Here is a 25,525-nt window from a genome sequence, read left to right on the forward strand (position 1 = left end):
GGGCCATTTCACAGGTATATACATGCCTTGAGAGCAATGGAGGTCCCACTTTTTAATCCATCCAGCAGTGGCTGAAAACGTTCCACCTCATCCATTTCAGCTCTTTCTGTCATCGCCTCCAAAACCCTTTCATTCCTGCCCAAGAGTGAGGAAAGGGAGAGAATTGGTCAGGTGCTCCGGTCAGGTAGATTACACAGGGGCACAGATCAGTTAGGAAACAGACAATATCAACATTCTAGATTTCTCATATTCTTCTTCTTATCATATAGAGCAGAGGCCAGATCACCAGGAAACTAAGGACTATCTCTTCAGAAAAGTGCACTCCCTAAAAATACAGCCCTAGAGTCCTATCCATATTTACCAAATTAAGACCCCTGTTCTAGGGCGTATAAATTGGACAACTCTTGGAGAGGTATTTAACAGTACCAATTTTTAATGCCGGTAACATTGGCCTACTCCTAGAAAATCTACCCAACATAAGTACATAAATATGAAATAATATATATATATTGTACAAACAATACATGTATGTGTGCTCAGTCATGTCCGACTCTTTGCAGTCCCATGGACTGTAGCCCACCAGGCTCCTCCATCCATGGAATTTTCCAGGCAAGAATACTGGAGCAGGTTGCCATTTCCTACTCCAGGGGATCTTCCCAACCCAGGGGGAAGTGTCTCTAGCATCTCCTCATTTGGCAGGTGGATTCTTTACCACTAGCGCCACCTTTCCTTAATTCTAAGATACCATCTTTTGGAGTGGCAGGTATGTTATAACTTAGTATATTTGTCTACGCTAGAAAATGATCCATGAGATTACACCACACCATTAAAAGTGGTCACCTCTGTAGAACAGGGTTTGCCAAAGGGATGACATTGTTTAACTGTACTTCATATATTTCTGTGTTGTTCGGGGTTTTAAAATAACCTTGTGTTATTTCTGAATTTTAAAAAATTAAAAAGAAACGCTTGTCCTAGACAATACAGACATTACTGGAGATCTAGGAGGTACTCTGCTAGCAGCAGCAGTACATGCAGAACAGCCTCCATCTCTTAACAAACATTCTTAAATATTAAGATTCACAGTGTTCACGTAAGAAATATAGTTTCACCTAGTATTTAAGAGTAAGTGGACACCCAAGCAACTCAATATTCCTCAAGACTAAGGAAGATGATAAAAAAGAAAATAGAAAAATCATTCCAGCCACATACATGTCCTCTGGCTGCGGCAGGATACAGAGAGCAGACAGCAGCTTAGCAGCATCAATCATCATGTTGGGAACAGCAGGATCCATGGCTCTGACCAGTAGCAGAATTCCTTCTTCTGTCTCCAACATGGTCTTGATTCCAAACTATGAGAACAAAAACAGAAAAGAAAGGCTTAAAGATGAGAGCACCCAACCAGGGACAAGTTGATGAGTTGTTATGGGTTGAATGGTATTCCTCCCAAAATCCGTATGTTGAAGCCCTAACCCCTAGTACCTGAGACTGTGACCTCATTTGGAAACAGGGTCACAGGCAGATGTAGTCAGTTAGATTACCATTTGGTCAGACTAGAGTAGGGTGGGTCCTTAACCCAATATAACTGTTGTCTTTACAAAAAGAGGAGATGTAGGCAAACAGGGAGAACACCACGTGAAATCAAAGATGGAGACTGGGTGATGCATACACAAGTCAAGGAATCTCAAAGGTTGCCAGCAAGACACCAGAAGCTAGGAGAGAAGCATGGGACACACCCTCCCTCGCAGCCTTCAGAAGGAACCAATCCTATTGACACCCTGATATTGGACTTACAGCCTTTAGAGCTGTGAGGTAAATAAACTTCTGTTGTTTAAGACACCTAGTTTGTAGTACTGTGTTCTAGCAACCCTAGCAAACTAATACAGGATAGAATATGCTTCCCAAAATAGCTAAACAAAAATGAGCATAGGAAAAATAATTTTCTAGCAGACACAACAAGTAATGCTCAAAATTCGCCAAGCCAGGCTTCAACAATACGTGAACCGTGAACTACCAGATGTTCAAGCTAGTTTTAGAAAAGGCAGAGGAACCAGAGATCAAATTGCCAACATCTGCTGGATCATTGAAAAATCAAGAGAGTTCCAGAAAAACATCTATTTCTGCCTTATTGACTATGCTGAAGCCTTTAACTGTGTTGATCACAATAACTATGGAAAATTCTGAAAGAGATGGGAATACCAGACCACCTGACCTGCCTCTTGAGAAACCTGTATGCAAGTCAGGAAGCAACAGTTAGAACTGGACATGGAACAACAGATTGGTTCCAAATTAGGAAAGGAGTACATTAAGGCTGTATATTGTCACCCTGCTTATTTAACTTATATGCAAAGTACATCATGAGAAACGCTGGACTGGATGAAGCACAAGTTGGAATCAAGATTGCCAGGACAAATATCAATAACCTCAAATATGCAGATGACACCACCCTTATGGCAGAAAGTGAAGAAGAACTAAAGAGCCTCTTGATGAAAGTGGAAGAGGAGAGTGAAAAAGTTGGCTTAAAGCTCAACATTCAGAAAACTAAGATCATGGCATCCAATCCCATCACTTCATGGCAAGCAGATGGAGAAATAGTGGAAACAGAGCAGTGGAAACACTGACAGACTTTATTTTCTTGGGCTCCAAAATCACTGCGGATGGTGACTGCAGCCATGAAATTAGAAGACGCTTACTCCTTGGAAGAAAAGTTATGACTAACCTAGACAGCATGTTAAAAAGCAGAGACATTACTTTGCCAACAAAGGTCCGTCAAGTCAAGGCTATGGTTTTTCCAGTAGTCATGTATGGATGTGAGAGTTGGACTATAAAGAAAGCTGAGTGCAGAAGAATTGATGGTTTTGAACTGTGGTGTTGGAGAAGACTCTTGAGAGTCCCTTGGACTGCAAGGAAATCCAACTGGTCCATCCTGAAGGAGATCAGTCCTGGGTGTTCATTGGAAGGACTGATGCTGAAGCTGAAACGCCAATACTTTGGCCACCTGATGTGAAGAGCTGACTCATTGGAAAAGACCCTGATGCTGGGAAAGATTGAGGGCAGGAAGAGAAGGGGACAAGAGAGGATGAGATGGTTGGATGGCATCACTGACTCAATGGACATGAGTTGAGTGAACTCCAGGAGTTGGTGATGGACAGGGAAGTGCTACAGTCCATGGGGTCACAAAGAGTTGGACACGACTGAGAAACTGAACTGAACTGAACTGAGCAGACACAATAGAATTCTATGTCTTCCAAGAATAAAAACTGACTCTTACGTTTCTTTTTCAATGCCCCCACAAGCCAATAGAATAATTATAATAAAATTAAACAGTCAGGAAGACAGATTTGCACTCATGAACAAATCATTGAAGGCTCCCTAGGTTTAAATACTAAACAGAAAAAAATAAAGAGAAAGGAAATATTCTACAGTAGGAACACACAGGGGACAAAATAACAAAGCAGAGAATAAAGTAAATCTTCCAAAAATTAATAACTGCAGGTCAGGAAATTCAATCATTAACAAAAGTATAAACAGAAGAAGAAAATTAACCCTTTCCTCTGAAATAGACATTACAACTGAGGAAAAAGATATGTAACAGTATGTGTATGTGGTAATCAAAAGTTACAATACTAAAAAGGAAAGCTAAAAGTCTTGAACCTTGTATTTCTAGGTTCTTCTTTTTTAAGTTTGCCAACAGAAGAGCAAGAACAGGGGTCATGATGGGAGTCAGAATGAGAATGGGAACAATCTTACCTTGTTATTCATAAAAGCTTTCAAGCAGCGAATGATCTCATGCTTGTTACGGCTGTCATAGCCTCTGTGTGTAGAAGACATAATTAGTGAAGTCCCTTTATTCTACACCTGTCTCCCACTGACTTTTCAACTATAAACAAGGGTCTTAAGAACACTCCCAACTAGTAGCTGAGTAAACTCTAGCACATAGCACTTTGTCCTGAAACACTGGCAAAAAGAGATGGCTGAAGAAAAGAACCACTGGCTAATCCTCTCATTAACCAAGAATTTAGTATTATATTAAAATCTCCCCTTTAACTCCTAGTAGGCTCCTAAGGGCTAAATTCTATCACAATAGCATCCTATCTATTATTGCCTGCCTCATCTACACCAAAGGTTTCAAGTCTGTACTTTCAGGAGGCAGAGGACCTGTGTTTTGCTTTGGAAAGATTCCAGGAAGTAGAGAAACCATACTGGGTCAGGTTGGCTTCAAGAAAGCCTAACTTAAGTCAGTGCAAGAATTATTTCAACCCTGAAGACTATCATAAAGTTAGTCTCAAACTGATCACACATATTTCCAAATGAGATTATGACCCAGACCAGATCACGGGAGAGCTCTGGACTAATCAGACCACATTTCCAGATGGGATAAGAACCTGTATTGGGAGACTCACAATCATATGTGGTATATACTGAGAAATTTAAGTTGCTCTTCCTTTTCCTGTACCTATAATAATTATTCATCCTCCAGTCACTCCCACGATAAACCCCATTCTCAGCCAACATATAATGTCCTAGTCCTAACTTTACATTTATGTCATTTCCTCCTTTACAGCAAACAGCCAAGTCCTCTACTACCCTCCACCTAGAATATGACAAAACTTGGAAGTTCTCACCCAGCAGTCTCCTCCTTCTCATCATGAAGTCGTTTAAGGATGTCCAGTAAGGAGGCCAGGCCCTCAGCACCAAATGTTTGGACCCAACTGTAAGGAACAAAGACAACGCAATATCAAATCAATATACTCTTTATCCACAAAAATAAAATGTGTCCTGGCAACTTCTTACTCCCAATCCAGAACATTCTCATACTTCCCTGACTCCTCTGATCTCTAATCCCCACCAGTGAATTCTACAGTGGGCTTTTACTCCTGTTTCCACCTTCGAATCCTCACCTGACAGGGTTGTTGTTGAGGGAGACACGAAGGGACTCCAGGCAGCTGAGGAGAGGCATATCCCGCAAGCCTGACCTCAACTCCTGAATGTACATCATGGCTGACCTAGAGCTCTCCTTCTGGCTCATGCCCTGGAAAGAAGCAAATAGAGGTCAGTAAACACTGGACTCAGTCATAAATTGGACTAGTATTAGTTAATACCATTTAAACAGTATGAGGGCAGACACCCATCATACATACCACAGAACGATGAGATTCAGAATTTCCTTCCCATTACCCATACATACTTTATGATGATTGAATTAGGCAAATGTATGTAAGAAAAGTAACTCAAGTAAAGGTAAAAAATGAGTAAGTTTACATAAAAGAATGAAATAGAACTGACGTGGACATAAAATGTTCTATGAAAGTAACAAAACAAACATGGCCAAGATAAGGGCACAGTCTCCCATGTCATGGGTACCTGCCCCAGGACTCACAGCCTTGGAGGTGTGTAAGTACTGGGACACCATCTCTCTCTTGATGATAATGTCCTTCTCTCTCAAAGGTTGCTGTTTCTCCTCATTCAGGTTCATATCCAGCTAGTAGCAGGAGAAAAAAGGGGGAAAATTGCTTTAAATTCTTTATAAGTTTGAGTATTTAGTATTTAGTACAGCTAGTGAAGAGACGAAAACACTAAATGCTTACTGAATAAAGAAATTTTCCTGACCCCTAGAGACTTAAGCTATTATAGATGATGGGAATTCCTCAGGAATAAATATGGTTAATATTTCAGTATAAATCCCAACAGACATTTTTATATACATACACTTAAATTTACTCCTAACAAGAACGGACTCTCAATACAGAGGGAAAACTTACTTTGTATTATTGAAAGAAAAGCAAACATAGCATTAATATTTTCTGCACTTGGGATGGACTTTAGTAATTTCTTCAGGCTGAAGCACTGAACCACTGGCACCATTCAAACACCAGCAAAATCTGTGCCACTCTAGGCCTAAACACCCATTACTCCTGGTTAACTAAGTCCCTGGACAAACTCCTCCATGAAGAACAAACTGGAAACTGACAAATTCCCTCAACAGACATAATCTGGAGTGTGTTATCAGGAGAAAGGCCCTGCTTGAGCATGTTACATATGAAACCATCTGTCTGAGCCTCCTAACTCTGTGAGCAGAAGTTCAACCCTAACAAGTCCAGAATATTATTTAAAATGGGAATGTATAGGAGGAAAAAGTGGAAATATTCAATTTCTTCTCCGTGTGTGTGTGTGTGATGTGTGAAGGAATCACCACCACCAAACCGTAATAGTAATCTGACTTTTTTCTGACTCAATTTCTGGTGCTTTCTTCCTCCTTTTACAGATAAACTGAACAGAAAAGTTGCAAAATAGTGGCCCGGAGGCTGAATCAGACCCAAAGATGAAGTATACTTTGTCTTCTAAAATTTCTAAGTATGCTTTGTCTTCTAAAAATTTCAACATTTTAAATTTGAGAGACTTCATAAAAAAATATGAATTTCTAGCACCAAGGGATACAATCAGCAAATTTAAGATTACAGAAAACTGTAAAAGTCAAACAGCTTCTTCAAGAAACTTTTTATAGCAATAGGAAGGAAAGGAAAATCTATAGTTCAAATGAAACTTCGGAGAATATTACAATGGACCCTATCTGGAATCGCGACTTGAATAAACAAAAAATTTTTTTTAATGACCTTATTAGGGAAATCTGAATGCTGGCTATTTGTTTAAAAAAAACAATTTTTGTTGCTTTTTTAAAACGTACAGATTTCTGGCTTCTTGAAAAATAGAAACATCTGGGATTACTGGGCTAGCATTCCCAACCGGAATGCTTCAAAACCTGGAAGTGAACTGTGGCTGGCTTTTAACAAAAACGCCAAATGCTCTTCATTTTACTGCAGTCTCTTTTTCTTTTTATCATCTTTTATGTAGCCCTTAACTTATTAATGCTACCTCCCCTTGCCCTGAAGACATCTCAATTTGCAATCCAAAGCCCCTAACAGATTGTCTTAGACTCTTAACACACTTGGATCATTATGAGACAAACTGAAAGCTTCAGTGAAAAGTAATAGTAGCAGTACTGGTTGAGGGTTTACTACCACAGGTACCAGGCCCTGTATTAAGGGTTTTAATCCCATGCTTTTAACTTAGTTAGACTCGCCACTAGTCTCTAATTGAAGCTGAGATGGTAAATCTAAGTTAATCCATAGGTCTCATGAAACCGTATAAACATGCACTCAAAACTCTGCAACCCTCAGCACTGATGGACATTCTCTGAGTGTCCTTACTCAGCGGTTCTCACTGAGGGCAGCAAAGTCAGTGTCACCCATGCACAGGTTATTACTGAACTGACCCAGCCTCAATCTTTAAAGGTCTTCTAGTGATTATAACATCAGAATTCTCTTTCCAGATTTAGCACTAAACAGAAGACCTTGGGCAAATGACACCTTTCCACGTCTCCAAAGTATCTTCTTTGTAGAGATTTTGTTGTGAATGTTTTAAATCTTTATCTACTCTGGCTGTCATCACACTACCACATTAGTTGGCCCAGTCACTCTGTATCTTTGTGGCTTAAGTGCTGCTGGGCTAAAAGAGACTAACAAGGTGGTCAGTGATCAGATATTTCTAAGCCTAATTCACAGATTCCAATCTACGGACTGGTGCCTGTATATTTAGTCCCTTCATTAATGGAACTGCTATTAAGTTCTCTATTAAACCTAGAGCGTTTTTTTGGTAATTAAGGGCTAGTTAAGGAGGGCTGTGCATGAAAAAGGACCCATCATGCCTATAAATGGAGAAGGAAATGGCAACCCACTCCAGTATTCTTGCCTGGGAAATCCCATAGACAGAGAAGCCTGGCAGGTACAGTTCAGGAAGTCTCAAAGAGTTGGACACGACTTAATGACTAAACAACAAACATGCCCATAAAAGCATTTTCAAGAAGAAGCAATGTTTTGAGGTGGGGAACTTACCAGCATCTGTTCAAAGAGTACTAGAACTTGCTCATCTGAAACATCTTGCAATGACTGTGCTGTGGGATCATCCCCATAAAATGCAGAAGAATTTCTATGAGCAGAATTGGGCTTTTCTTTCTCTTTCTTACTTCTCATGCTGGTAAATCTCTCCAGCTGAGAAAGAGAAAAAAGAATTAGCAGTGATCCATTTTTATTTACACAACAAACCATACCTCAAATAGCCTCTAGCCTCTTTATATACCCATGGTTCCTTTGGTTTGTGGGCAATTCCAAGGCTCTTATGACATGAAAAAGAGAAACCAGTCTTTCCTGTATCTAATTTACTACACTGACTCTGTACTCTCACCTTCATCCAAAGATAAGGAGAATGAAATACTAAAATTTGGAACCTGTCTAAAAGAGAGAACTTTGCTCTTTAGCTCCTCTGCCATTTCTAAGCCCTCGAGCAACCCAGAACTGAAAGCACCTCACATGCGGAGTGCTCAGTAAAATGCCCTGTTTCCCTCTAGTTACCCAATAATAACTGTGGCCAGATCCTCAGAAGATCTCTCCCTTTGAGAGCTTAGTCTGATCATGATTTTGATATAAGTTATATACAAGAAACAAGGAAATGCCTTAAAACCAGGAACCATTGTTATTTCTTTCTTCTGTACACTACATAGCACTTGTGTTATGCAAGCAGCAAAAGTTCAAAATATATTCTCCAAAATCGTCTTTGCAAAGAATATAATCTATTGTACTTCAGGCTTCAGGGCTATATATGCCATCTCTCTGTCAACCAACCTCAACCATTCCTCAAACCACAAGGACAGGTATTCAACTCAGAAAGAGCTACAGATAAACTGCAGCTTATCGGCACTACCTGTTTGAAAATAAGAGTTAGCATCTGCAAGCATTCTGGGGCTTCCAATGATATGAATGGCACCCAGACAGCAAGTCAGCTCAGAGTTTAAAGAACATGCCCAACCTTGGAAGTCAGTGAACATGCCAGGGAAATGCATGCAATAAATCAAACAGAGCAAAGAGTTAGAAAAAGCTGTGGGAGGACCTGAGAGTAGAACCCATATCACATTTATAAGTTATAGAAAGTCAAAGTTATTGTAACTGGCAAATACCGTAAGTGTAGGAAATGAGCCATGCACATGCTGAACAAAATTTCCTTACCTCATCTGCCATGAGTCTCTTCAGAGTCTAGGAACAGGAAAAAGGAAGGAGAAGAGAGGGAAGAGAGATGAGTGAAATGCCAGGAAATTTCCTAAATACCAGATGGACTGGGGAAAAAAAGAGGAGAAAACAAGTTGAAAGGATCTAGGCTCCTTCCTACAAGCTAGATTTCTGCCATACTCCTTAGTACATTCCCTTAGGTAAGGGGCAGGAGGAGTTTTAAGGTCACTAACATATAATAATTGGGGGAAAAGAGGTAGAGAACTAAAAACTCTAAATCAGATAACCGATAAACCTATGAAATGTGTTCAACTTCATTAGTAAACAAGGAAATGCAAACCAAAACCACAACAAGATTATCATTTTACTCTCAAGACTGGCAAAAAATTGTCCTGTGTCTAGTCACATAGCAGCAGGAGCTCTCACACATTGTTGGTGTAATGTAAATTGTTATGGCCACTTTGGAAAACACAATGGAAAATGGAATCTAGTGAAGTGAAAATACGCAGATATATTCCAACTCAACACAACAGTTTCTATAAATCTACCTTTCCTTCAGAAAGTTGCACTTACATAGCAGGCTGAGTATAACAAGAATGTTCACAGTAACACTGTAATATCTAAAACAGAGAACAATCCAAACAGCCATCTGGAGTAGAATGGGTAAACTGGTGTAATGGTACAGTGGAAAATAATTATGTGCAGAAAGTGAATGAACATGTAGCTACTCACAAAAATAAAAGTGAATGTATTATTTCTTTTACATTGAGATTAAAAACATGCAAAATTAAATTACATTATCTAGGATGTATAATCATAAAGAGAATGATTACCACAAATGGCACAACAGTGGTTACCCGGGGTGGGTGGAAGAATAATGACTGCAGAAAGGGACGGGGGCTTCAGGGGTGCTTACGATAATACTCTATTTCTTGAGATGGATGACGGATACATGGATGTTCTGTTTATAACTTTTCTGTATGTTTTATATTCTCTTCTCTTCTGTATGTGTGCTGTACTTTACCAAAAAAAGTCTGATTCAACCAGGTACAGGAAAGCAGGAATTCTTCATTCTAATACTTAGTTTTAAACCAGGGATTTCCCTGGAGGTCCAGTGGTTAAGACACTGCCTTCCAATGCAGGGGACATGGGTTCAATCCCTGGTTGGGGACTAAGATGCCGCATGCCATTGAGTGCTGCCAAAAACATTTTTTTAATCTTATTTTTGCTGTTGTTCTTAGAAGAGTATAGTAAATGCCTCTTGACTAACATTCTTCAACTAACGAAAAACTATTTGACACTGCCACAAAATTATTCTACTAACCTTTTTACAGACAAGAAAAATCTATGTCATTATGCTCATGTGCCCAATGTCAAGAGTTTGGTTAAATCCCATGTAAACTGTGAATTTTAACTTTGCCCTCCAGAGTCCAGAGGAGGTCAACCTCCTGCTGATGGAATGCTAATCACTCACCCGAAACCCTAAGAACTTTGCTCAGTGTCCATGGAATCCGAAGCTACTCTGTGTGTGCGCTGCTCACTGGGCAGCCACGGCAGAAGACAGAGACAGAGACAGAGACAGAAACAGCAGGCAGACTCACAGTTCCTTTTGTCATCGCTCTGGGTCGCCTGACACAGAGATGAAACAAGCCACACAAAGAGTGAGTGTTTATAGTCAGGTTGCCACTACCAAGGTTACACTTACTTGCTCCTAGAGCAAGTGCTTCCAGTCCAGAACCTTGCCCTCCAAACTCAAAATGTTCCGTCAGAACCAAACAACCACCGAAACAATTCTGGGATGGATATAACATAGATAACAGAACCTGGGTCTAAATGAATCAGTGCCAGCTGGACTCTTCGTAGCTGCAGGTTAAGTTAAAGAACAGGAAACCAGCAACCTGTTTTTTTCTGCCTGCAGACTCATTTCTCTTCCCTCCATCTAGTGGTATGAGCTGTCGCTTGATTTACTGTAGTAGCCTCCTAACTCATGTCCCTTCCTTCACTCCCATCTGCCCAACACAAAATCTACGCTCTATACTAAATCCAAGAGTGATTGTTCTAAAATGTCGAGCTGTCTGGGTTATTCCTCATTTAAAACCTTGTAATAGTTCCCTACTGCCCTTGGGTTGAGATCCGAATTCCTCAGCATGGCATAGGACACTTCTGACTTCTTTGTTTTGACTCATCTCTCAACAAGTCCTCTACCTCAAACCCTATCTTCTGGGCATCCTGAATTCATTGTAAGTCCACAGACAGATCACGCTGTCTCACCACCACAAACCTTCCCTAGGCTGCTGCTTCCCTCAGTGGAGACTGCTTTCAAGGCTAGCTCCAACAGGCCCTCAGGATGACACCTCCTCTAATTGGAAAGGTACCTCTCCTTATGTTTCTGCAGAAATAGGTACTTACCCGCCTCACAGCACTACAAGTGGATTACAACTGTATTTTGATTGTCTGTCTCCTCTAGCTATTTCCAGACTAAGTTCCTTCAGGGGAGAGCCTAAGACTCAGTCATTGAACAAATACCATAATTTGGGGCTGCTCTCCTAAAATACCAATCCCTGGAGATCTGTTCCACCTTTTCATTTCACCGGTGAAGAAACTGAAGCCCACACAGATGGAGTAAATCACTGAGGTCATGTAAGGGCAAGCTGGGTATGGAACTCTGGTCTCCAGATAGCCCTAAACCTTTGCATTCCCCAAATTCTTGTCTTGTTCCCATTTAATGCCCACTGTTGCTTTTAGACATACACACAAAAAAATCTGTTTTCTTCAAAAGGAAAAAACCAGTCTCCTTAGGTTTCCTTGGTGCATCATTAGAAACTGATTAATTCCTTAAAAAAAAAGTATCCATGTTTTAGTGCTCAATTTGAGTAAGGACAGCAAAACTGATCCATGTATTTCTCAACTACTCCCAACAGAGGGCAGCATCTACCAGCAAAGTGAATCACAGTACAGGCAAAATTCTGTTTCAGAACCCAATAGAACACCCAAATTGTAGGCTCAGCTCTATTACTGAAATAGAACCTGCTGCTACAGTATATTGAGGGTGTATTAATTTACTGATTTAATGCTGATTTAATGTGTTTTCCTTAAGGATCTTACAGTTTACAAATGGTAAGTTTTGTGAGGCTTTTTTCCTAATTGTATCATTAACTGTTTTGTGAATTTTCTAAGATACAAAATATGCTTTGTGGATTCTCTGAGATAGGTAACAAGAGGTTCCTAGTTCATGAAAAGTAAGAATGACTAAAAATAGTGGAGTCCTAGAAGATAAATGCTACTGGACCTGTACTTATGCATTATGCCTCAGAAGTTCAAGCTTTTTGATGATCTCTAATGATCCCACCTACTTCTATATGCCTCTGTGCTCATCTTTTCCCTTGTTTGCTATCAATTATTTTCTGCCTTCAAACTACGAACCCTTACTGCACTAAATACTTCATCTTCCTGTCCCTCCTACCAAGTCTTCTAATGAAGCTATATACTAAAACCTTTAACTACAAATACAGATACTGAAGGAAGCATAAATACAGAATGAAAAATTTTTAACATATCAAAATCTGCTCATGAATACAAATTAATAGGGACATCCAGGTAAAAGACAGTAAACTGAATTAAATTTCCCCCCTTTTTGAAATATTTCTACATGTACAGAAAAGGAATTTTCAGAAAAAAAAAAAAAGGAAGGAGCCTACAAGGTTGGGAAAAACAAGAAAAGTGTAGTTATAACCAACTTTTGAAGCTGGAACTGAGACTCAACAGATCTAAGAAAAATGAGCCCTAAACCTGACGAAGGAAAAGCTAGTAACTATCCAGACTGTACTTAAGAATCCTCAACAGGCTCAGGAATTAGCAGTACCAGGTATAATCTTACAGATATGAGCAGCTGGAGGAGAGGGAGGCCAAAAATAAGATTGGTTTACCAAAGGCTGTTTAAAAAGCAGTTACATAGTTCAGTTGGTAAAGAATCCGCCTGCAATGCAGGAGAACCCGGTTCAATTCCTGGGTCAGGAAGATCCGCTGGAGAATGGATAGGCTACCCATTTCAGTATTCTTGGGCTTCCCTTGTAGCTCAGCTGGTAAAGAATCTGCCTGAAATGCTGAGACCTGGGTTTGATCCCTGGGTTGGGAAGATTTCCTGGAGAAGGGAAAGGCTACCCACTCCAGTATTCTGGCCTGGAGAATTCCATGGACTCTACAGTCCGTGGGGTCGCAAAGAGTTGGACACAACTGAGCGACTTTCACTTTTCATGTAAAGAAGCAGTTGGACCTGTAGATCCTCCTGTTATCCCAAAGCCCCTCCCCTCATGCCATCAGGAGACTACCCTCCCTTACTCCAGCATAAATCTGTAAATTTATTCTTAGAAGAGGGTAAAACACAGATCTCTGGCTCGGGGGATGCCAGGCACAGTTGTGGGCAGAAATCCTATACCAAAAGGACAAGTAAGTTAATCTATGTGTACTCTATATACTGAGACACCCAGCACCTTCCCCTTTCTAGTTTCTCAGGACTCCAGCACCCCAAAATCCTTACCCTTGAGGCAGAAGGTTGGAAGAGCCTTCTCTGGGGAACTGAAAAACAACCTTATACTACTGACATAGTCCAAGCAGGTCACCGTAGAGCTATGTAGTCCAATATGGTAGCTACCAGCCACAAGTAACGATTAAGCATTTATTTTATTTTTAATTGAAGGATAATTACTTTACAATATTGTGATGGTTTCCGTCACACACAAACATGAATCAGCCAGAGACATACAGGTGTCGTCTCCCTCTTGAACCTTCTTCCCACCTCCCTCCCCATCCCACCCCTCTAGGCACCCATAGAGCACTAGCTTTGGGTTCCCTGCTTCATCCAGCAAACTCCCACTGGCTATTTATTTTATATATGGCGTTGTATGTTTCCATGCTTTCCTGGTGGCTCAGATGGTAAAGAATCTCCCTGCAGTGTGGCAGACCTGGGTTTGATCCCTGGTTTGGAACGATGTCCTGGAGAAGGGAATACCCTGGAGAAGTCCATAGGGTTGCAAAGAGAAGGCACGACTGAGAGACCAACAGACACACACATTCCCACCAACAGTGCGAGAGTGCTCCCTTTTCTCCACGCCCTCTCCAGCACTTATTGCTTGTACATTTTTTGATGATGGCCATTCTGACTGGTGTAAAGTGATACCTCATTGTAGTTTTGATTTGTTTGTCTCTAATAATGAGCAATGTTGAGCATCTTTTCATGTGTTTATTAGCCATCTGTTATGTCTTCTTTGGAGAAATGTCTGTTTAGGTATTCTGCCCATTTTTTGATTGGGTTGTTTTCCTGATGTTGAGCTACATGAGCTGTTTATATATGCTGGAGATTAATCCTTTGCCAGTTGTTTGCAACTATTTTCTCCCATTCTGAGGGTTGTCTTTTAATCTTGTTTATTGTTTCCTTTGCTGTGCAAAAGCTTTTAAGTTTAATTAAGTCCCACTTGTTTATTTTTATTTCCATTACTCTAGGAGGTGGGTCAAAGAGGATCTTGCTGTGGTGTATGTCAAAGAGTGTACTGTCTTTGTTTTCCTCTAAAAGCTTTATAGTTTCTGGCCTTCATTTAAGTCTTTAATCCATTTTGAGTTTACTTTTGTGTATAGTGTTAGGAAGTATTCTAGTTTTACTCATTTACATATAGTTGTCCAGTTTTCCCACCACCACTTATTGAAGAGGCTGTTTTTTCTCCATTGTATATTCTTGCCTCTTTTGTTAAAGATAAGGTGCCCATAGGTGCATAGGTTTATCTCTGGGTTTTCTATCTTGTTCACCACTGAGCATTTCTAATGTGCCTAGTGCAACTGAAACAGGAATTTTAAATATTATTTAATTTTTAAAAAATTTAAAATTAAAAACTAGTATGTTAATGTTAAACTTAAGTATGTTTGGAATATGCTAGGTATGTGAATCTACCTTTCACTTGTAAATTTTATGAAATCTAAATACACATCAAGTATATCCATAAAAATTTAGCATTCAAATTGAGATGTGCTGTAAGATATAAAACAAACTGCAGTTCAATAACTTCATATAAAAAACAAGGTAAAAACATCATTAACAATCAATATATATCTATTACACATTAAAACTATTTTAGATATACAAGGTTAAAAAACATTATTAAAGTTAATTTCACATGATTCTTTTCCCTTTTTTTCATTTTGTCTTTTTCTGTGGCTACTGTAAAACCTACAATTACATGTGACTCACATTATATTTATATTGAACAGGGCAAGCCTACAATAAACTGCACAGCTAACAAGCTCTACCCATGGATCCAGTTTCCAATGAATTTTTTAGTCCCTCATTCTTAAATATGGACAACCAAGGATTATTAAACACATAAGGAAAAATACAAATGTGAGAGAGGGAAAAAGCAATTCCTTATATAGAGACAATGCAAGAAAAGAGAATAGAAAAAAATTAATATCTATGAGAGGACATGATGCCGTTTTTTGTGTTTGCTTTTTTTTAAATTTTTTGGTCACTCAATGCAGCATGCAAGAGCTTAGTTCCCTGATCAGGGATCGAACTGTGCCCCATTGTGGAAGCATAGAGTCTTTTAACCATTGGAGCCTAAGTGAAAGTGAAAGTCGCTCACTTGTGTCTGACTCTTTGTGGAATATACAGTCCGTGGAATTCTGCAGGCCAGAATACTGGAGTGGGTAGCCTATCCCTTCTCCAGTGGATCTTCCTGACCCAGGAATTGAACCGAGGTCTCCTGCATTGCAGGTGGATTCTTTACCAGCTGAGATACCAGGGAAGCCCACTGGAGCCTAGGAAGTCCTCATAATGTCATTTTAAAAAGAAATATTCAGAGAAAAAAGAACCCTTAGAAGTTGAACCCATGAAAACAGAAACTTAACAGAAAACTCAAGAAAGGCTGAAAGATAAGAACTTGAAGAAATCTCCCCAAAGTAGAGCAAAAAGACAGAGATGGGAAACTGAGAGTAAAGATAAGAAAATTAGATCAGTTTGGCAAGTATAATACCCAAACAACAGGAGAAAACAGAGGAGCAAGCTATCAGGGAAATAATTCAAGAATATTTCCTAGCACTGAATGTAAGCTGGTACAGCCACTATGGAAAACAGTATGGATGGAGGTTCCTCAAAAGACTAAAAACAGAGTTGCCATTTGATCCAGCAATCCCACCCCTGCGCATATATGCAGAAAACTGTAATTTAAAAAGATACATGCACCCCTATGTTCATAAACAGCACTGATCACAATAGCCAAGACAAGGCAACAACCCAAAAGTCCATCATCAGATGAATAAAGAAGATACGGTTCATATATACAATGGAATATTACATGGCAATAAAAAAAGAATGAAATAATGCTATTTGCAGTAACATGCATAAACCATAATTGAAAAAGATATAAAAAAAGAATGCACACATGTGTATATCTGAATCACTCTGCTGTGCAGCAGAAACTTACACAACATTGTAAATCAACTACACATTAATGTAGAAAAATATTTCCCAGGACTGAAGGATGTCTCCACCACAACAGACAGATCACCACACAAAGGCATATCATGGTGAAATTCCAAAACACTAGGAAAACAAAATTACAACTTGAAAGAAAGGGAACTTCCCCTTGCTATCCAGTGGTTGAGACTTCATGCTTTCACTGCAGAGTAGTGCAAGTTTGATCCCTGGTTTGGGAACTAAGATCCCAAATGCCACACGGGGGGGGGACGGGGGAGGTGTGAGAGAAAAAGAAGGGAGGAAAATTGGTCAAAGGAATCAGAGAAGCTTTGAATTTCTTCAACTAATAGTATACACAAAAAGCTAAACGACAAAAAAAGGCAGTTTAAAATATAAAAAAATAAAATAAAATATAAAAAAAATTTTCTAACTTAGAATTCTATACCCAAATTATTAATCAAATGTGAGTTCAGAGTAGACATTTTTCAGACATTAAAGTCTTCAGGAAATGTATCCAAGTGCACCTTAGGAAGCAACTGTAGGATACACTCTACCAAAATAAGTGAGCAAGCCAAGAAAGTGACAGACCTGAACTACAGGCAACAGGAGACCTATCGTCTGCGAGGTAAAGGAGACTCCCAGAGCAGAGACTTCAGGTTTGTACGCTGACCCCCACACCCCGTGGCTTGGCCACTGACACCCTCAGAAGGAGCCCTTGTAAGCAATCGGGGAATCTAAGGTCAGACTGTGCCTCCAAGATAGTACTATTTATTTTCTCCTGGGAGCCTCGATCTCACAGGAGCAATACTGTCACTTAAACATAGTCTAGATTTTTTCTGGTAACTCAATTTTTATAATAATCTTTCATTTATATGCAAACAATTATTGATAGAAGCACAAAATGTTTTTAAAGGGGCAGAATAACAATTTATTTGATAGCAATTTTTTGTTCAATAGAATTAATTGAGCAAATAAATTTCTGAAGGTCGTTAGTTGGTACAGGAAAAGAGCTTAAACTGCATTTAATAAAAATTCAATTTCTCTGAAAGATTCTCAGTATTATCAAATCTTACTTAAATTAACACAAATTGCTCAAAGGTGCACTGCATCAAAGTAATAGCATCAAAATAAACATATTTGGCTGGGCACTGCTCTGCATTAAGATCATCAATCAAAATAAAAATGAAAAGCTGTCCCCTCACTCTCTCCTTCCAGAGTGTAATTCAAAGCTCTGACTCAGTCACCACATCCTAATGTAATATGTGGTAAGATAAATCTTTTGGTTACCATCTACAGGAAACAAGAAACTTCCTAGACACTTTACAGTTTGGTTTCTCAAAGAAACCAAAAATTAAAGTCAAGATCCCAAAGTATGCCCTGTGAGGCCAGACTAATTAAATTGATGACTGAATGAGTTTGAAACATACCCTGATCAATTAGTATCATAATAAATGCAAATGAAATCTAAAACTCCTTTTCTATAGCTGGATTTGTTGTGGTGGTGGCCAATAGCCAAATAGCCAAATCTATTAATACTTGAGCTTTTTAAAAGTGGGTTGATTGGACTAAATTTGCCAGTCTTTTGGACTGAGGTTCCCTCTGTTTGCCTAGTAACAGAATTGGACTTATTATAGATTAAAGGATATAAGAAAATTCATCCAAGGCACTGATTCACTTCTAACCCAATTCCCTGAATCTTTAACTTTTCCCTCCAGTCACAAAAAGGGAATTCTCAATGAAGGATAGTCTCTCATGTAGCCAAACAAAAGGTAGTGTAATTAGGTAGTGTCCATAGCAGAAGAGAGGTAAGCAGAGATCTAATAAGAGAATATGATTAAACATTATTCTAATCACAGAGTACATTACACAGCAAAGAGTGTTTCTAATTTCTACCAATGTGCTTCGCAAGAATAGTTAATCATGAACAATTACCTCATGAACCATGTGGCTAGCACAGGGGTAATATAAGCCTACAAGAGCAAGAACATATTTTAGTACCTTCCAAAGATTTTGTTCAGGCTACCTTATCCGGAACAACTATATCTGAGCTCTTGGCTAAGGGAAAACACCACAGCTGAATGCCCCTTGGCCCCTACTCTGTGATGATTCTTAGGAGGATTCCTGGGAACTACAGGTTTTTCTCATAAAACCCACAATCACAATGCAGTTCACTGCCTCAATACACTTAATTCCCAGCTCTCCCTCTTCTGACATCCACACCTGCTCATGGGCTAATTCAGAGTGAGGGAAATGTTTAGTGTGGTAGGAAGAATTCTAGGACCTCCCTCAAGATTTCTAGCCTTAGGTACATAACCTGTATAATTATCAAAACTGTAAATATGATAGGCTATCACTCTTGTGATTAGGTTATATTATTTGCCACAACTGACTTTTAAGAGGGCTTCCCTGGTGGGTCAGTCAGTAAAAATAATCCGCCTGCAATGCTAGACACCTGGGTTCCATCCCTGGGTTGGAAAGATCCCCTGGAGGAGGGCATGGCAATCCATTCCAGTAGTCTTGCCAGGAGAATCCCCAAGGACAGACTTTTAAGGAGAAATTATTTGTGTGGGTCTGACCCAATTACACAAGCCCTTTAAATCTAGGGTGAGGAGTGAGAAATACAAGGTTCAACATTCCACTTCTGGTCTGAGCCAAAGAGGCCAAACGGCAGGGATTACAGGCAACCTCTAGAACTAAGAGACAATGAAGAAACAGGGACCTCAGTCCGACCACTGCAAGAGACTGAATTCTTCCAACCTGAATGCACTTGGAAGGCTTTCCTCCAGCAACTACAGATGAGGACTGGCCGGGCTGACACCTTGATTTCAACCCTGTGACACTGAGACCACAGCCGCACAATCCATGATGGACTCTGACCAAGGTAACTATGAGCTAACAAGTGGGTTTTATTTTAAGCTATTGAGTTTGTCATGTTAAAGCTAGCAACCAAAACGTTAAGCAAACTGACAAAATTTATCTAGAACTTTAACTAAAGGAAAAAGATTATGAGTCCTATTTTTTACTTCTAGCATCCTAAAACACTGCAAGTATGATTCTGAGTGAATCACATTAATTCTTCATACTTCAGTTCCCCTATTTATTAAAAACAAAACAAAACCAGACACACTTCTAGGAACAATTCAGTTCAGTCCCACAGTCGTGTCCGACTCTTCGCGACCCCATGGGCTGCAGCACACCAGGCCTCCTTAGGAACCATTAAGGTCATAAAATGTAGTAGTGAGAACATTCTATAAAAATAATGTGCTCTTATTACTACAGGAAAACTTCTAGAAAACATACACATGAAGATTGTACTAGTTGACAAAGCACTCTTACAAAATGTCGAAAGGAAAGTTATTCCTCATCTATAAATTGTATACTTAGCCATAGTAAGTCATGCCACAAAAAGATCTAAAGGACTCAGTCAAACCAGGCTCTAAATACTTTTATATTGGGTCCTTCTTCAGACCGTTTATTGTAGCTGTTTTTGTGGACCGAACTGTAAGTTGCTTGGGGGCAGAAACCCACGTTTGGTTCATTTGACATGTCTCAGTTCAGTTCAGTCGCTCAGTCATGTCCGATTCTTTGCGACCCCATGAACTGCAGCACGCCAGGCCTCCCTGTCCATCACCAACTCCCGGAGTTTACTCAGACTCATGTCCATTGAGTCGGTGATGCCATCCAACCATCTCATCCTCTGTCGTCCCCTTCTCCTCCTGCCTTCAATCTTTCCCAGCATCAGGGTCTTTTCAAATGAGTCAGTTCTTTGCATCAGGTGGCCAAGTACTGGAATTTCAGCTTCAACATCAGTCCTTCCAATGAATATTCAGGATCCATTTCCTTTAGGATGGACTAGCTGGATCTCCTTGCAGTCCAAGGGACTCTCAAGAGTCTTCTCCAACACCATAGTTCAAAACCATCAATTCTTTGGCACTCAGCTTTCTTTATAGTCCAACTCTCACATCCATACATGACTACTGGAAAAACCATAGCCTTGACTAGACAGACCTTTGTTGGCAAAGTAATGTCTCTGTTTTTTAATATGCTATCTAGGTTGGTCATAACTTTTCTTCCAAGGAGTAAGCGTCTTTTAATTTCATGGCTATAGTCATCATCTGCGTGATTTTGGAATCCCCCAAAATAAAGTCTGCCACTGTTTCCACTGTTTCCCCATGTATTTGCCATGAAATGATGGGACCAGATGCCATGATCTTAGTTTTCTGAATGTTGAGCTTTAAGCCAACTTTTTCATGCTCCTCTTTCACTTTCATCAAGAGGTTCTTTAGTTCTTCACTTTCTGCCATAAGGGTGGTGTCACCTGCATATCTGAGGTTATTGATATTTCTCCCGGCAATCTTGATTCCAACTTGTGCTTCATCCAGCCCAGTGTTTCTCATGATGTACTCTGCATAAAAGTTAAATAAGCAGGGTGACAATATACAGCCTTGACGTACTCCTTTTCCTATTTGGAACCAGTCCCTTGTTCCATGTCCAGTTCTAACTGTTGCTTCCTGACCTGCATACAGATTTCTCAAGAGGCAGGTCAGGTGGTCTGGTATTCCCATCTCTTTCAGAATTTTCCAGTTTATTGTGATCCACACAGTCAAAGGCTTTGGCATAGTCAATAAAGCAGACGTTGGCAATTTGATCTCTGGTTCCTCTGCCTTTTCTAAAACCAGCTTGAACATCTAGAAGTTCACGATTCATGTATTGGTGAAGCCTGGCTTGGAGAATTTTGAGCATTACTTTGCTAGCATTTGAGATGAGTGTTATTGCGCGGTAGTTTGAACATTTTTCGGCATTGCCTTTCTTTGGGATTGGAATGAAAACTGACCTTTTCCAGTCCTGTGGCCATTGCTGAGTTTTCCAGATTTGCTGGTATACTGAGTACAGCACTTTCACAGCATCATCTTTTAGGATTTGAAATAGCTCAACTGGAATTCCATCACCTCCACTAGCTTGTTCGTAGTGATGCTTCCTAAGGCCCACTTGACTTCACATTCCAGGATATCTGGCTCTAGGTGAGAGATCACACCATCGTGATTATCTGGGTCATGAAGATCTTTTCTGTATAGTTCTTCTGTGTATTCTTGCCATTTCAAATGTCTAATAGTTAATAAACATTTTTAAAAATTATCATCACTCTAGATTTAGGAGCATCATTCTAAGTCCAGTATATTAATTTATTCATTACTTTATTGAAATGAACAAACAAAGGAAAAGTTTCAAGTCAAGGTTTATGACAGTACCTTATGATTGTTGTAGACAGCTCAGACAAAACTTTTGAGAATAATGTCTTTCCCTATGAATAAGGCCAGGGGACCCTGAGTGGAGAAGGAAATAGGAACCCATTCCAGTATTCTTGCTTGGGAAATTCTGTGGACAGAGGAGCCTGGCAGACTACAGTCCAGGAGGTCAAACAGGATGGAGTGACTAAACAACAACAAAGAAACAAAGACATAGGCTACCTATGGGTAAAATGGGAAATAAGTCTCACCGTAGCCAACAATAGTTTCCTTCCAAGTCCTAATACACCTACCTAGGAAGGAACAGGTAAGGTATCTGTCACTCAGAATCAAAGTGAACAGAGAGAAAGGTGTGGCTCTGATTCAATTTTTTTTTTTTTTTTTTTTTTTTTTTTCAATTTTTTTATTTTAGTACAGGACTGACATTGTTTCTTAGGATAGCAAGGCAATGGATGATCATAGCAAAAACTTGAATTCAGTTACCAAAGAATCCCATTCCAGCTTTGCCACAAGATTTGCTACGTTTCCACTAAAGGACAGGAAAGGTAATGTAAGCTTTTCTTTTTATCCATCACAATTTCAGTCTTCCTATCTTTAGGACTATGTTGTCTCACAGGGCTTCTGTGAAGAATAATAAAACAGATGTAAAGCACTTTGTTTTGCAAAGTGCTTTGTAAAAGGTATACAATTTATGATGATGGAACCAGTGAAACTCCCTTCAATTCCCACTCCTTATAAAGAAGTCAATTAGAACTAGAGAGAAGGAAATAATGGATACCTTCCAATGTAGGAAACCTTCCCTTCCATTTTCAAATCATGGCCCAAAGATGGCACTGAATGAGCCAATACCTCATTGACCATTTACAGAGAAACAAACTAGATTCTGACATCATTACTTTCTGGTGCCAAAAGACTCAACAGGAGTTGTGTAGAACTGAAGTACCCACTTGGAAAAAGAAAATCAAAAGAAAAGGGTATATCTGAGGAAAGGAAGTCTACAGAAGAGAAGCAAAAAATGATGAGAAACTGAAAAACATGAACTATAAAGCTAATTTACCTTTATAAAGTTAAATGTGTTTCAGGGAAAGAAAACTGAAGATTATCTAGCAGACCCCAGGAATGAGATGGCACACTCCCATTCTCCGTGACTGCTAAGGAAAATGTGCTAAAGGAGTAAGAAGACTGTCGCAGCTTATCCACTTAGTTCCACACTGCCTGGGCAGCCCCACAGTTAAACTCAGTATTGTCAGAATTCATGCAAGAGACAACAAAGGAAACACAGTAGAGAGGAGTCCAAGATCTTTTATTCCTAATTAAAAGACTTCTTTCAGTCTACCCCTGCCTTCCAGAATCAGTATGTTTCCTGATACAAACCAGGGAGCGTGGAAAGATTCTAAGCAGTAGTAGCCTATGTGAAGCACAAGTGAGAAATGCCATATAAAGAACATTAGGTACCTATATTCCACTCCCTTTTTCATTCATTTACTTATAAACTGGAAGCAATTTACTTAGAAATTAAAGCAACAAACTCAATTTCCCTCATAACCATCTAAAACTGATGAGAGTCTGCTTTCCAATAAACATTTCCCAACTATTATTAAAATGAGGGGGAAAACTATATTAATATTAGAATCAATCCTCTGACAGATAGGTCCAGTATATTCTAACAGTTCTCTAGTTGTCCAACAAGGCAAGTCTCATGAAGAAAAGGAGAAGGCAAACTTTTGCCTCCAGCTTAGCTCATCCTGAAGCCTGGGACTGGTAGAGCCTGCATCCTAGATAGCTGATAGCCTCCAGGAAGGACAGTCCACTCAGGTTTCACTATTCCAGCTCAGCAGAACAGGTGGAAACCAGACTGGGAACATTGCATTCTTCCCCTATGTCCATCCAAAACAAACTGCCACCCCCTTGCACTACAAAGAACTCAGGGGTTGTGAAAGCAAGCTGCCAATAAAGCAAGTACTCAGGTTCTAAAGCCCTAGTTTCCTACTGTTTAGTCAAGGCTATGGTTTTTCCAATAGTCATGTATGGATGTGAGAGTTGGACTATACAGAAAGCTGAGTGTCAAAGAATTGATGCTTTTGGGTGTTTTTTTGTTTTTTTTTTTTTGTGAAAGTCACTCAGTCATGTCTTGACTCTGTGACCCCATGAACTGAAGACTATACAGTCCATGGAATTCTCCAGGCCAGAATACTGGAGTGGTTAGTTAGTTAGTTAAGTCGCTCAGTTGTGTCCAACTCTTTGCGACCCCGTGGACTGTAGCCCACCAAGCTCCTCCATCCATGGGATTCTCCAGGCAAGAATACATTTCCTTCTCCAGGGGATCTTCCTGACCCAGGGATCGAACCCAGGTCTCCTACAATGCAGGCAGACGCTTTAACCTCTGAGCCACCAGGGAAGCTGAATTGATGCTTTTGAACTGCGGTGTTAGAGAAGACTCTTGAGAGTCCCCTGGACTGCAAGGAGATCCAACCAGTCCATCCTAAAGGAAATCGATCCTGAATATTCATTGGAAGGACTGGTGCCGAAACTGAAACTCCTATACTTTGGCCACTTGATACAAAGAACTGACTCATTTAGAAAGACTCTGATACTAGGAAAGATTGAAGGCAGGAGGAGAAGGGGACGATAGAGGATGAGACGGTTGGATGGCATCACCGACTCAATGGACATGAGTTTGAGTAAACTCTGGGAGTTGGTGATGGACACGTAGGCCTGGCGTGCTGCAGTCCATGGGGTTGCAAAGAGTCAGACACGACTGAGCGACTGAACTGAACTGAGTTTCTGACCAATGTGTCACATGGTGTGGCAGACACGCCCATCTCCTTTGCTGTCAGGAAGGAGGTGCACACAGAGTCTGTCATTTGTGTGAGAGAACAGAGTAAGTAAAGCTTCCTCTCTTTCAAACATCTGAAGGTTCTAATAAAACTTCCAAATACATAAATAGAAAGCAATAAATAATGTTAACCTACTTTTCCAAAGTTTTGACATATTTCTCAAGATCCAAATACTGATACTTGTTCTTTACCTTCTTGTTAGATCTCATTACTGCCTTAGCTTAGACAAGCTAAGGAAAAAAGGGGTGTTGTTCATTCATTTGGAAACAGTCAATGACTCAGGAATGCTGTTTCCCAATCTCCGTAGCAACGGTCTTCTCCTCCCATGTTGTGATGTGAGAAGCAGAACATCTACCCTTCCTCATGGGTGAGCCTGTGACTGACACACCCAAAGGCCCGCAGACAGGAAGCTCCTGCAGCTGACACTGTTGCCACACACAGGCCCTGAGTGTGAGGCCACCTTGTGTTAAACACCATTCCAAACCCTTCATTTCTAAATGATGGTTACACCTCTTTTCTTTTATCCTCACATCTGATGTGAGGATAGAAGTCATCAGGGCCTACTGACAATAGCTTAACTGATCCAAAAATTATACTACTACTCAAAAAGCCAAACTAGATCTTACGAAACCACAGCAAACATTTACTGGCCTGTTAGAAATCTAGAACTAAGATTTTGCGAAAATTTGGGGAAGGGAGTAGGGAGACAGCATGAGGTGAAATCTCATTACTCCTCTGTAATGAGAAATATTGGTATAATCGAGAGTTAAAACAAGAACTTTCTAATACTTCCAGCACCTGTACTTGTGTGGAACTATGTTCTAACGCAAACACATTACAGAATTTCATGCCAAAGTACTCGGACTCCAACGAGACTTCCATATATTAACATGTATTTTTCTCTTTGGATCTAATTATTGAAAA

General features: G+C 39.9%; 1 protein-coding gene across 2 annotated transcripts in view; it reads right to left on the reverse strand.

The window, feature by feature from the left end:
- Positions 1–25,525, reverse strand: part of LOC136156221 (protein diaphanous homolog 1-like) — a 45,145-nt gene that overhangs the window by 6,375 nt on the left and 13,245 nt on the right. The window contains exons 2-9 of one of the 2 annotated variants that reach the window (XM_065918768.1): positions 9,057–9,083; positions 7,890–8,045; positions 5,378–5,479; positions 4,899–5,029; positions 4,623–4,709; positions 3,748–3,811; positions 1,210–1,349; positions 27–135 (exon numbers count right to left, since the gene is read on the reverse strand). In XM_065918768.1, coding sequence (XP_065774840.1) covers positions 27–135; positions 1,210–1,349; positions 3,748–3,811; positions 4,623–4,709; positions 4,899–5,029; positions 5,378–5,479; positions 7,890–8,045; positions 9,057–9,083 — 816 coding nt within the window. The remainder of the gene's footprint in view (positions 1–26; positions 136–1,209; positions 1,350–3,747; positions 3,812–4,622; positions 4,710–4,898; positions 5,030–5,377; positions 5,480–7,889; positions 8,046–9,056; positions 9,084–25,525) is intronic. The other variant, XM_065918769.1, reaches the window with a different exon arrangement.

This window comes from Muntiacus reevesi, chromosome 1 (genome assembly GCF_963930625.1).
Source record: "Muntiacus reevesi chromosome 1, mMunRee1.1, whole genome shotgun sequence".
NCBI classification, from domain to species: Eukaryota; Metazoa; Chordata; class Mammalia; order Artiodactyla; family Cervidae; genus Muntiacus; species Muntiacus reevesi.